The sequence below is a fragment of the Orbicella faveolata genome, unplaced genomic scaffold, assembly GCF_042242905.1.
Source record: "Orbicella faveolata isolate gen_17 unplaced genomic scaffold, um_ofav_v1 contig_48, whole genome shotgun sequence".
Classification (NCBI taxonomy): Eukaryota; Metazoa; Cnidaria; class Anthozoa; order Scleractinia; family Merulinidae; genus Orbicella; species Orbicella faveolata.
Window position 1 is genome coordinate 6,977,417 of NW_028301578.1, and position 13,039 is coordinate 6,990,455.

General features: G+C 39.2%; 1 protein-coding gene across 1 annotated transcript; it reads right to left on the reverse strand.

Moving 5' to 3' along the window:
- Positions 1-3,131: 3,131 nt before the first annotated feature.
- LOC110051509 (uncharacterized) lies at positions 3,132-12,578 on the reverse strand. The gene is made up of 7 exons (XM_020757535.2): positions 12,451-12,578; positions 8,585-8,701; positions 7,791-7,943; positions 7,317-7,469; positions 5,927-6,098; positions 4,386-5,287; positions 3,132-3,491 (listed from the first exon to the last, which is right to left on the reverse strand). The coding sequence occupies exons 1-7, from the start codon at positions 12,536-12,538 to the stop codon at positions 3,334-3,336; spliced, it is 1,743 nt and encodes a 580-aa protein (XP_020613194.2). The 5' UTR covers positions 12,539-12,578; the 3' UTR covers positions 3,132-3,333.
- Between the last annotated feature and the right edge of the window lie 461 nt (positions 12,579-13,039).

The window sequence follows — 13,039 nt, forward strand, 5'->3', positions numbered from 1 at the left end:
TCCCTCTTGAATGTAAGTTGATGATTCTCGCCGCTAGATAGTTTATAACGAGTAAATAGCGCCATACATTAAAGCAATGCCAAGTTGGATCCGCCATCTTGGATTTCAAATACTAGTCAAATAAGACAGACCAGCTCCAAAATTTATTCAAGAAATTTGGAAAAATTCAAGGAAACAGGAAATGTAAAGAAACTTGTTGTTTTCGGCAAGTTTTGTACAATGAAATAGACGCCGTGGAGGTTGTGTTCACGTTATCGCTTATTTCTGTGCTGTCTTCGCGGTTCCTTTATCAAAGCCCTCTGAAATTTACAATTAAGCAATGAACGACTTTTTCTGTGTTTACGTAGCCTGTTCTAAACACAAAGAGGGGGAAGGGGGTTGTAAGAATTCGAGACAATTGCGCAAACCCAAAACGCAGTCGATAATTTGTGTAACACTCGAAAGTTTTAAGATCTAGCCAAGTAAACACGAAAAAAGATCTTTAGCGCTTTGATAAAATATTTCTCAAAAGTACACGTGAATCTTAAAAACCCTTTTGAAATGTGACGTCATTTCCTCGTGCATGGAATCGTGATTGACGTGATTATCAATAAAGTAAACTATTCAACCGGTTTACTTGCAATTGAAGATTGATTATAATCAGTTCAATACTTTTAAGCCCTTTGAATAGTCAATTAGAGAACCTCTGCCTAGTGTGTTGCTGTTTTTGAACTCAAATGGCATGGACAGCCCTCGTGATCGACGTAACGTCCAGTCCATGCGGTAACAGTATCTCTTGTAAACCCTTGCTACGGAAACGAGTTAAGAGACGAGTATTGGGAATGAATAAAAAAGTCTGCCTATATTGTGAGGTGCAATTAAACTCAAGAGACAAAAAAAAAAAAAAAAAAAAAAAAAAAAAAAATTGGACTAAAACATTTTATCCCATATGTTATTTTTATTTCTAACCATTAGCAATCCAGAAACTTTGCTAAAACAATTCTCTACCGTTTTACTGAGAAGCAATCTAAATCCCACCTGCAAACCTTGCACGATTTACTATAAAGCGAAAAAAGCCACTCAAGCTCAGGCACAAATGCTTATGACTGGATTTTAATTGTATATTATCAACAAAAAAAGGTTACTAAAACTTTAAGTCCTAATTAACTGCGGCCTGGACATAAAACTTTTATCATGCCAAAATATTCTTTCCGACTAGATTATAATTGTCACTTAATTTTAATTAACCTTAGCTCGATCATTAGTTCCAAAACAACAAAGGGAGTTTGGTCTTCCATATGAAAAGGTCGGGAATGTTCGTCGTCTGGCCCAGGATTGTATCTCAAGGGCTTTGGCCTTATTTAGTGTGTTCAGGACAAAACGCCACCACTTTTTAGATGTCAAAGTATCTTTTAAGATGCACTAGAAGAGTTGGAAATTAAGAACACGTTTCCGTTTTTTGGGCTCGACTTTCGCTGGTCTCTTGAGTCCAATCTACTTGTCCGGGCTCCTTTCCCGGACAGCAGCTGGTAATCAAGCCTGTTCCGTTCTAATTGTTATCTTTCAGGGGTCAAAAAAAGCCGAAGCAATGCCCAGATTAACTGGTCCCCTTCAGGAATTCAATTCAACTTTTCCGGCGAGCATCTGCAACTCTTTCATATCAAAGCCCCCGGACCAAAACATTCTACATTATGCATACTACAGAAGCAACACGTACTTTGAGCAGTTATCCGTTGGTTTCAATCAGTTGTATTCTCAATGCCTAGTTTGTTGTTAACGACCTCGCAATTGAAGTCAAAAAAGGTGAAAGAAGTTTTGAAAAGATTGCCTAATTCCTACATTATACGGCAATGTTGCAGACGAACCAGGTGCGTTTATATATCATTGAGATCACATTCCCTGGCTCTTCAAATTGAAGAATTTACCCTTGGGCGAACAGCAAGAGGAACCCTCTCCGAGTCTTCCTCTCCCTCCCATATTCTTTCAGAACCATCGTGCGATGATAATCCACCAATAAAATCTCACGATTTCAGAAGGGTTGCTCTAATTTCCCGATTATCAAATAGATGTTGCCATGTCACCGTGTTGCTGTGTTCTGTTCAGTAGCTAATCACAGATGATATAAAAATTAATGTGATAGATGATTATGCAAGTGTGCCACTGATGTTCTTACCACAGTTTGACGTGCACTGTGACATAGTACTCAACAGATGTACGGTAACATTGAATCTGCATGTGCATGTTTTTGTTTTTGTTTTTTTTTTTTAGTAGCCCTTCAGCTGTGCATGTTCTATTAATGGAAATTCGAGATTCTGCCTGCCTCTCTCATTGTTATCTACAATGCGCTGAAAGACAACAATCGCTCGGGCTGCTCTTGAAACTGAAAATTATGCTTAAGTTTTGATTTAAAAAATACCTACGTTTGTACGTTTTGTGCTTGTCTACTAAAACAATTACACTACTCGCCCTTGTTCTCTATGAGGAGTAGTCAAATCAGCTACGCCTTGTTAACGATTCGTTCACAGAAAACTCAGGGTTGTATTCTAATGTTAAATAAGGAGTTTAAGAAGCCACAACGGCGAAGCGAAACTACCTAGGAATCTCGCGATACTCAAAACTGAATATGGAACACAGCGTTAAATTCGAAATTGAAATTTAAAAAAATTAGCCGTCGTCGTGAACGTTTTCTAGACAACGCATAGTTTGGTAATTTCACGTTGTTGCTTTGGAGAGGACGGCAATGAAATGTACAAAGAATTATAACGCGCGTGCACAGCCATTGCTCTGCTCAATAAACCTTTTGTTTAGCGACGTTCTCGTTGCCGCTGTCTTTGTGGTTTATGTAAACTCCCTAATACGCCAAGGCTAAGGTCCCGGCCACACGTATCCGGATATTTTTGAATCCGCAACTTTTTCTTTCCGGACTCAAAAATTTCCCCGTGCTCCCGTAACGTACTCAAATCGAGTTCGCCTGTCCACACCCATTCGATGGCATCCGGATTCACTCTAGAAAAACTACATGTAGGCCTACACGTTGCGCCGCCATATTGGTTTATTGTCCAGTAAGAGACTGGACACGATATTGATACGACATCGAATTCGAAAATATCCGGATTCACGGTCCACAAGTTATCGGATTCATTGCGGATGTATTTTTTTTTTTTCACTCTGGAGAGCGGATTAAAAAATATCCGGATTGGTTCGCGAATTCGTCAGATGCGTGTGGACAAAAGCAGTATCCGGAAAGAAAAAGTTGCGAATTCAAACATATCCGGATACGTGTGGACGGGCCTAGGTGTTGAGATCTGACAAAGGGGTGCACACTACAATCATTAGGGTAACAAACAAACAGTGTTAATATTTAGGCTGGATCACATTGGGATCAAGCCATTTCTCAAGCTCTCTGATCTTCTTTACTTCAGCTGCTGATATCTTGAACAGTCGGACAGCTTGTAGACTGAGACCAGTGAAAGCTCGGCGCGGATAGTGACGTAGCTGGTCTGGACTCAAACCTGGAGCAAACAAAGACAAACAGCTTTATTGCAGAATAGCAGAATGATTACATTTTAACTGTGTTGGTTGCATTAGTTTTAAGCAATTTTAAGCATTAATTGATTGATTGATTGATTGATTGATTGATTGATTGATTGATTGATTGATTGATTGAAACCAGGGCCCGAATGAGCGGTTTCTCTTTGTATATTAAGATCTATTTCGTAGTAAAAAACAATGAATCGAATTCTTGGGACCTGCTTACCTTTGCGGCGCAATGCTTTGCCGCCAAAAGAAGTAAATTATTTTAGGAAGAACTTTGACAAAAAGTGTTGACAAAACTGAAGCTTCATTGTAGCAACCCCCTATGAGGAAAAAGCCGTTAGTTTCTCAGACAGAAGCTTGAATTTAAGGTTGCCAATTTTTTCGAAAAAGGAAATTAGTGTTTTATCTAGAAACATAAGGGATTTACGCCTACTTTTCATGTTGGTTTAATTATTTTCACTTTGATTGCTTTGTTTTTAATTTTTATCTTGTTTTCTTGTTTTGTTTTGTGCGTTTTTCTTCCTTGTGACGTCGTTACTGCTACTTGACTGCTCCTGAACCTTGACAGATCTTAGAAAAATTAAAACATAGCTCTACACCCAATACAGTGGGACAGAGGGAAAGAGTGAGAGACGAGTTAAATATTAAGAAGAGATATCGAGTAAAGAAAGAACAAAGGAGAGAAAGACCAAAGAAAGAAAGGAAAAAGAGAGAACGGGAAGAAAAAATGAAAAATATAAAAAAAAGAAAAAGAAAAGAAATAAAGAAAAGGAAAGGAGGGAAAAGAAGAATGAAGTAAGTTGTTGGAATATTCGCCCACTGGAATGTGTCTCTAATATAAAGTGCTGGATGCATGAACGGTTTCTTACCTGCAACTTTTTTCCTTATCTCTTCTTCTGGCTGGAAAGGCTCGTACTCAATGCTTACACCTCCTGGTTGGTTGGAAAGATCAATCAGTTCAGCAGGTCTCAGCTGTGTTTCTGGCATGTCTTCTCGAACCGTCGGAAAGTATGCGTTCTTGTGGGCCAGGCTTTTCTTTTGCCAATCGTCCCAGATCTTATCGATGAAACTGTGATGAAGAAAAAACTCTGGAGCGGAAGCGGCTTCTGATGTGCACATGGTGGCCCCGATTTGACAGTGTACGTTGTCATGCAGCGGTTCTCTCAGAGTCCGTTCAAACTCAGTGAATTCACCCATGCTCAAGGCCCTTATCACATCTATCTCTTCTGGAGGAATTCCATTGAAATTCCGCATTAGGCAGTCTGGCCCACGGCGCGCGTTATCTGGTCTCACTCGGCTCCAGTCGTCCTTTCTAAAGGGACCGTCCAGCACGCAGTTTTGATCAGTATCTACGCCATTTCCTCCAAACCCGGTGTCTTTGTTCCAAACGTTATCTGGACCTGTGCTAAATGGTTCCCTGGAATCTAGACTCCAGTCCCAGTAGGTCGCTGTAAAAGTGCAATCGGCTTTTCGCATAAGGTTCTCGTATTGCAGTATGTAATAACGATGCCAGGGGAGAAAGTATTTCTTTTGATGAATTTCTGTACTGAACAGCCTATAGTGCTGATTTATGAGCTGTTCATATTCTGCCCTATATTTACCACCTTTTGCAGATACTTTTAATATAGTATCTATGTGACGTTTTCGCTCGGTATCTGTCAATGATGTGAATTCCTTTCTAATTCGAACACAGTTAACCAATTGGCCTCCAACACAGGTGCACCTTTGCCCACATTCATCATAGGAAGTGCTTCCCTCTTTGCAACCGGTACTTACCTCTCCACCTAACATCAAAACAGCAATAAAGACTTAAAGGAAGAAAGACTTTAAACTTCGTCCACTTCTAACGCCTGAAAAGCATTTGCACATATCTCTTTATACTATATATAAAAAAAAAAAACCATGGTTTGTTGCAAATTATCTTTTCCAAAGGCATTTAAAGGATTTCATGTACTACGGAAACAGGAAGTGGTTGTCCGTTTCTATTTATATTGATGGAATAGTGTTATAGAAACTAGGAGGTGCTAAAGATATCCTTTGCTTTTTTAAGCGATGACATCGAATTATTTGACAATGTAATCAGAGTGATCAATACCTCCATATGGACAAATAATGGACAATTTTAAGTTTTCAAGGGAAACAGTTCGTATCAAAATGATTAATTTTTGAAACTAAAAGTAATCCTACCTGGCTCAAAATGATTGTACTCATTTTTGGACGAAACATCAAATTAGTCGAGAAACAAATCCCATAGGCGTCAATAAGTGCCCGTGAACAGCTTACAAACGGAGTTCGAGATCTTTGAGCAGTCTCGGAAGAAGTCACATGTTTGCTATATTTGCGTATTTAGTTTGATTCCTGCAAACATTTGCTCAAAAGTGTTAAGTTAATCACAACATCATTCTATTACTTACCACAAGTTCCCCACCTTCCTTTGTAGTAAGTGTCCAACGAACACCACAGCTCGTTGTGATTAGTTTTGGTACAGGAGTTGTATTTTACTCCTTTGTAAGTAAAAGGTAAACTGCAGCATTTGCCTTTCGTTGCCTTTATCTTACATTCAGGTTCTGGGGAGGACGTTTCTAATACACAGATGTAAGGAATAACAAAAAATACAACGTTAACTTAACAGTCCTACAAATTTCCAAAGGAACGGCTTCGTCGTAACACCATTAGTTATTGCCTGATCCCTTTAGAAATACTGAGTTGAAGAATGCTTGAACGAGGATATGTTAAGCTAGCGGTGAATCACATAAAGGATGTACCATGTTAAAGGACCTTAGCGTACCTGTTGATGTGTGCTCTTAATGCGAACGGCATTTATGCTGCTACATAATGTATCTAGCGCGGTTGCAAAGCAAGGCTGAACGATTATAGTTTTCGTGACCGCTGTACTGAGCCTGGGACGGATTTATGATCTTGATTACCCCATCCCTCTTGAAATTAACTCTGTTAAATTCTTTAATATCCACCTTTCAGATGGTGAAACTTTTGAGCTTGGTTTAGTTTTGTTCTTATTACACTTTCACTGCCTTTATAGGTAATTCACGGCATTTCTCTTTTACGTAGTTTTGCAGGACTTCAAATTGTGTAATTACAAAACTAAAGAAAAGATTTTTAACTCAATGAGGATATGCTGTATGATTTTTAAGGCCAATGTTTTTAAGCTTGATATTAGGTCTGACACCTCTCTAACGACTGATATTCATGGCTGGCTTTAATTACTAATTAAGATAGAAGGGTTTTTTTTTTTCCTCTAATCTTCATGGGAATTTAAAAATGATTTTAAAAAAAAAATGTAGAATTAGCTATTAACTAATGGATATCAATGCTATATACTCAAGCCAAATAGGTCGCTTCAAAATAACTAATTTTTAAGATAAATTATATCATATCAGGCCCTGATCGGGTCTTGTTTATGGACCTTCGCGCTAACTATTGGTAAGATTCTTTATCTCTTGTTTCAATTTATTTTTTTCTTTAAATCTCTATGGAAGTTTTAAATTAACTTCTTGAAAAAATGTAGAAAAAGGAGATAACAAATGGTGGTTTTTGGCTGTTAACTCAAGGCAGATCGACAGTTTGCTTCAAGGTGGTTCATTGTCAAGCTAAATTATATCGTAATTCTGGCCCTGGAAATGCTTCACCTCGTTTCAACTCGTTTCACCTCGGCAAAGCATCAACTTATTTGACAGATGAATTACACACGTACGGGGTGGTCAAAGCCCTAACCCTAAATCCCAACCCCTTGTAGACATTTACTTTTGAGTGTTAAGTTAATCTTAATATCATTCTAATACCACAATTTCCCCACCTTCCCTTGTAGTAACTGTCAAGCGAACACCATAGCTTGTTGTGCCACGCTTTGGTACAGGAATTGTATGTTACCCCCTTGTAAAAGAAAGGTAAACTGCAGCATTGGCCATTCGTTGTCTTTGTCTTGCATTCCGCTTCTGTGGAGCACGTTTTTAATTAACATATGAAAGGGACAACAAAAGTACACCGTCAAGTGACAGCTAGTTAAATATCCACAAATGTCATTTTCGGAGTGAGGTAAAGTCTGAATTGGAGCCAAGTCGCCCATCCGGCCGGTGCTCACCTCCGGTTTAACCTCCGGCTCACCTCTAGCTCACACCTCGTTTTTAGGCGAAGCATTAACTTATTTAACAGATAAATCACAGAGCAGTCAAAACCCTAGCCCTAAACCCTAACCCCTTGCAGACATTTACCTTTCAGTGTTACGTTAATCACAACATGATTCTCATATTACTTACCACAATTTCCCCACCTTCCCTTGTAGTAAGTGTCCAGCGAACACCACAGGTTGTTGTGCCACGCTTTGGTACAAGAATTGTATTTTACCCCCTTATAAAAGAAAGGTAAACTGCAGCATTGGCCCTTCGTTGTCTTTGTCTTGCATTCCGCTTCTGTGGAGCACGTTTTTAATTGACGTATGAAGGGAACAACAAAAGTACACCGTTAAGTAACAGGTAATTAAATATCCATAATGTCATTCTCGGAGTCAAGTTAAGTTTAAATTGTCGCCAAGAGGCCCATCCGGACGGTGCTCATCTCCGGTTCCAGTAGCGTGAAGCGATTAGGAGTATTTCTTCCCTCTAGCACCCGCTTGTTCTAAGAATAGCTCGCTTGTTTAAGATCTTTCAACACTTCGTGAAAACGAACTGCGAAACCGCGGACTGTACGTCGACCGGCTACTGCTAATTTGAATTGTGGTTTTACTAGTCTCATTTGTAATATCAATAGTATTAAATGTTTCAAGAACGTACTATCCTTTTGAACTGTAGCTCAAGTCTTCCGAAGGATAGATAACGCTATCGTCCACTAAATATCACACTATCTACATGATAAGGAAATTTTTTTATTTGCCAACACTTAAATATATCTACTGGATGTCGATTCGCTAGTGGATAGTGATATTCAGCCCCCAGGAACAGCTGGACCCAGATGTTGCAAAATATATCTTAGAAGAAAGAGTTTTAATAAACCCTACCTTGTCCACACTGTACATTTTGTGGCCAATCACACCGGTCCGTGTCCTTGTTTTATTTTAAGCCGCGGTAACAGTTCTTTTTGTACGTTATCCAGTTTGAGCAGGTGATGAACCCGGAACAATTATCCGGATCTCGGTAGTTTCCATTAGCTTTACCGTAGCAAAAACCACCTCCTGAAAAACAAATATATATATATATATATATATATATATATATGTCTGAATTTATGAAAACCGTGTTAAAGACTTTGCACCAAAATAGCGGGCATGTTTTTGGAAAATCGGTTAGAAAATGTACATAAATATGGCCATGTCGTACCGAGAGTGCTATCTACCTCGTGTACTCTTAATAGAGTCCATACCATGCCTATACAAGCCTTTGAAATCGCTGCAAATGAGTCGAACGAGCCAAACAAAGCTAAATTAGAGCTTACATTGATCATTTGGTTCGCCGCGGTACTAATTTAGACAGGCTTAACCTCTGCGATTTCACCTAAATGACCTCACTATGTCTTTACTGTGGGTTAAATGAGCCAGTCACGCTAACAAGAGCATGGTAAGCAGTGGAATCGGTTATTTACCTCTATATTTCAGCCAAAAAGTAACCGTTACGTGACATTTCATCTCAATATCTGACCGGATTCGCAAAAACATAGCCATAGAATTTGACTTGTCACTGATAATCTTGCTACAATTCTGTCCTAGAGCTAGCTTTCCACGAGGCTTATCGTAGCTCAAATAGCAGCAAATAACTCTCCTGTATGCCTTTTGAGGCCAGGAAGACTAAATTCACCGTCTTTTCCTTGAATCATGAATTGTGCAATTTAATTAAGAGTGCTTTTAACATGAAATTGGAGTCTAAATCAACACGAACGTACAGATATCAAAAGCGCGGCGGAGAGCCAATCTATTGCTTTCTAAAGGCCTGCATCGTCCTAAATGGACTGAACAAGAGCTTCCTACATCGAGAATCGATTGCAATTCAAACAAACTAGGCCATAGTTAGCAGTAAGCGAACACTCAACATGTTGTCGTTACGTCAATTATCGCCCGGAAACCACCCAAATAAATTTCTTCCGCGCTAGCGAATCACAGACAATTCTGATACTTAGCTAAGCCGAGAGCGCCTAAAATTGATAAAACAAGGAAATTCTACTCACGATCAGCGCTTGAACTCATGTTCCTCTCTCTCCTCATGGCCATGTTTTGGTCGCAAATAGCAATGTCCCGGATGTACTTCAATTTTGTCGAGCGCGGAATGGCACATCCACATCTCAACAGATTTTTTTTCTAAGTCTTTAGCTACATCAAAGTTCCAAGAAAATGACGCCAACAGCAGCTAGAGATGTCTAGTCCATTGCACTTCTAAGCCCTAAATCGATGTGGCTAAAGAGTTTTGCTGTCTAAAGCAAGCACAACATTATCGCCACAGAGCAAAGGGCCTACTGTTAGGGGACTAAATGTGACCCGTACAGTTTACACATCTCCTCAGGCCCGCCTCACGTACGATAATGGACGACGCTTGCTAGCAAATCGTTAGACTTGGGCCTTCATTGGACTTAATGATGTCCTCGGGCAGACTTCCTTTAGACAGCAAATACAGAACGCTAATCGGTCGCTCCTTGTCAGAGTCACCGCGCGAACTGAATTCAGACGAGTGTAGCGTGGGCTAAACTTAACGCAAATTGAAAAGGGGGGGTGGGGGGGTGGGGGGGTCGATAAATAATAATAAAAAAAACCCTAAATAAATGAAACATGCGGCAAGGAGTTTCTACATTTCATGCTAGGTAAGATTTACAAGCTGCTGTCACAGCGAAAGCAGAAAGAAAAACAAACAAACAAACAAACAAACAAAGAAATGAAAAAAAAAACAAATAAATCAAAAAACACCCGATTCAGTCTTTAACACCGTTTTCATAAATTTAGACATATATATATTAATAATAATAATAATAATAATAATGGTCTAATTTTAAAAGACCTTGGTTTTCGCTTTTTAATGTAAAATATGGGTCACGTTTTACCGATTTCGACTTTTTTTCTCGGTAATCACTGATTTCCTTGGGAATAGCGATTGTCCTAAAAATACGTTAAGCAAACCTTCAATCTATTTCAAATAACAGGTGTAATTATCACCTCAATCCGACTGAGGGGACCCTTGAAAAAGCTGATTGAAAATTCGAGGTAAAGCTGCAGAAGCTCTAAGGTGAGTCTGGGTTCCTCATTGTACAGTAGGACGACCCAGTCCAGCAAATGTCAGTCACATATTTGCCATTGTGTCTTCATTTCCTTACGCCACCTCAAAACTAATTCTATTGTAGCGGAGCTCCGGCGGCCCGAAGTGGCCGCCAAGCGGAGCCCAATACTCATATAGGAATGAAAAGTAAACCAATGAATTGATTTTCTCATGGTTATCATGGCTAGCGGTATTGCTCGTGAGCGCGTGCGCACGACGGCGGCGGCGACGGAGTCGCGCAAGATGGCGGCATACTCCAGCTAATAGGTTGACAGAGGCAGCCTTAGTTTATAGCGTTGAATAGATTTTACTTTATATTTTAGTCTCCCCAATTAGTAGAACACTTGTGCTCAGCTATTAAGACTTGAGACTTAAATAAAGTTGTCATTCATTCATTCATCCATCCATCCATCCACTCATTCATTCATTCATTCATTCATTCATTCATTCATAGCGTCCCTCTTTGATATTGGACAACCACGTTATGGTCAATTGATATCTGTCAAAACAAGGTATTCGCTGACCAGTATCACGTGACCATATCGCGGGCTCAAATTTTAGAGCTCATTGAGGATACGTGTTTTTTTGAAGTTCACAGCCGACCAATTTCTGGTTTTCAATTGGATCGCGGGTTCACGTCAGGTTAACTTGCTGTAATCAGGGCTGGGTTGTTAGGAAGCCGGTTTGACGCTAACCCAGGATTAAAAGTTAACCGAAGGATATTTTTTTCTTGTACACAAATGTTTTTCACTCCTTATGTTTTGTGTATTTTGCGATTATTTTAACTCAAAACAGAAGGCCAACCAATGTAAACAGAAAATCTCACCGCAAAGTTACAAAACTCAGATAAAAATTCTATCTTATCCTGGGTTAGCTTAATCAGACTTTGAAGAATCCGGCCCTGAGCCCCGCATTTAGGCTTGGCTAACTGGAAACTACTGAATTCACGAATTTGATTGGCTGAAATCGATTTTAACCGCGGACAAGATTTTCCCATCTAGACCGACATCTAGACCGGTATTATTTTGCGGGCAAAAAGCTGCAAACTAACATACAAAAACATTGACTATTTTCCCCTAAAAATACAAGTGGAAGTGACAAAAAGCCTGATGAGAAAGAAAAAGTAACGGGGAAAAAAAGTAAAGAAGGACCAAACTTTGACAGATTTAAGTTCAGCTCATCGGCGTTCGCAAGCAAAATCAGTCAGCTAGTATAAGCCACAGTTAAATTAAACGAATTAAATTTTTGGTTGTCATGTAATAAACATCTTGTTAACCGAGCTTAGTCGGTCTGTACGGGAGAATCTTGTCCTCGGTCGTGAGAAACAGACCTCACTGCGTTCGGTCCGTACTGACGACCTTGGTGAAGATTCTCCCATACAGACCTCCTGCTCGGTTAATAAGAGCTAAAAAATAACCCATCTATGTTTTGTGTCGTGGTAAGAACTTCTTTCTTCTTTTTTTTTAGGGGGGTTGCTTTGTTGTGTTTTGGCTTTTTTTAACATTTTTGTTTATCATCATCATCATCATCATCATCATCATTATTTTTCATTATCTATTCTTATTATTATTTCTCGTATTGTTATCTGATTTATCCATTGTCGTGTTAAAATCAAAGGATCCATGATCTCAGCAGCCACCCGGTCTTCATGGCCTATAAAAATATAGCCGAGTCTCCAATGGCCTACCTTGGCTCCCGTGGTTAGATTGACCATAATATCGTCTGGAATGCGCGAGACACACCAACGCAAAAAGAAAGCAACTGAAGGTAATCATGACGCGCGCTTGGCTGTCAGCTGTCAAAAAAGGACAAAGAAAATAGAAATAAGTCTAATCATAATATCACATTATTATTCTGAATGTAGTTGCTTACTTCAAGAGATGTAGCTTTTTCTGCTCGATGGCTTGCGCCCTGGACTCCACTGCCATGCTCGAGTCGTGGCATTTTGAGATTGGTATTTGATACTGTTGTGCAATATTTCTCTGCTGGATTCCGACAGCATATATACTGTTTTTTCAGTCGTTTGATTTTGTGTAGATAACAAATTTTTCAATTGTAACAAAGAGCCAGGCGAACAACAAATTGAACTTTGGTTAATTCGTTTTACATTTGTTGTGCGGTTTTTTAATTTATTATTCTTATTATTATTGTTTTTGCTTTATTTTATTATTATTATTATTATTATTATTATTATTATTATTTTATTTAAAGTAACACACTTTTAACAAATGAGTAGTACGTGAATCGATCCCGATTTGAAGAAACTAGGCGCGCAC

Bases quoted from the DNA above. Each gene is read 5' to 3' on its own strand.
- LOC110051509 (XM_020757535.2), bottom strand. From the start codon at position 12,538: ATGATTACCTTCAGTTGCTTTCTTTTTGCGTTGGTGTGTCTCGCGCAT. The intron at 7,470-7,790 runs GTAAGTAATATG...CGTGCTCCACAG, and splicing joins GGGAAGGTGGGGAAATTGTG to AAGCGGAATGCAAGACAAAG. The intron at 6,099-7,316 runs GTATTAGAATGA...TCTGTGTATTAG, and splicing joins GGGAAGGTGGGGAAATTGTG to AAACGTCCTCCCCAGAACCT.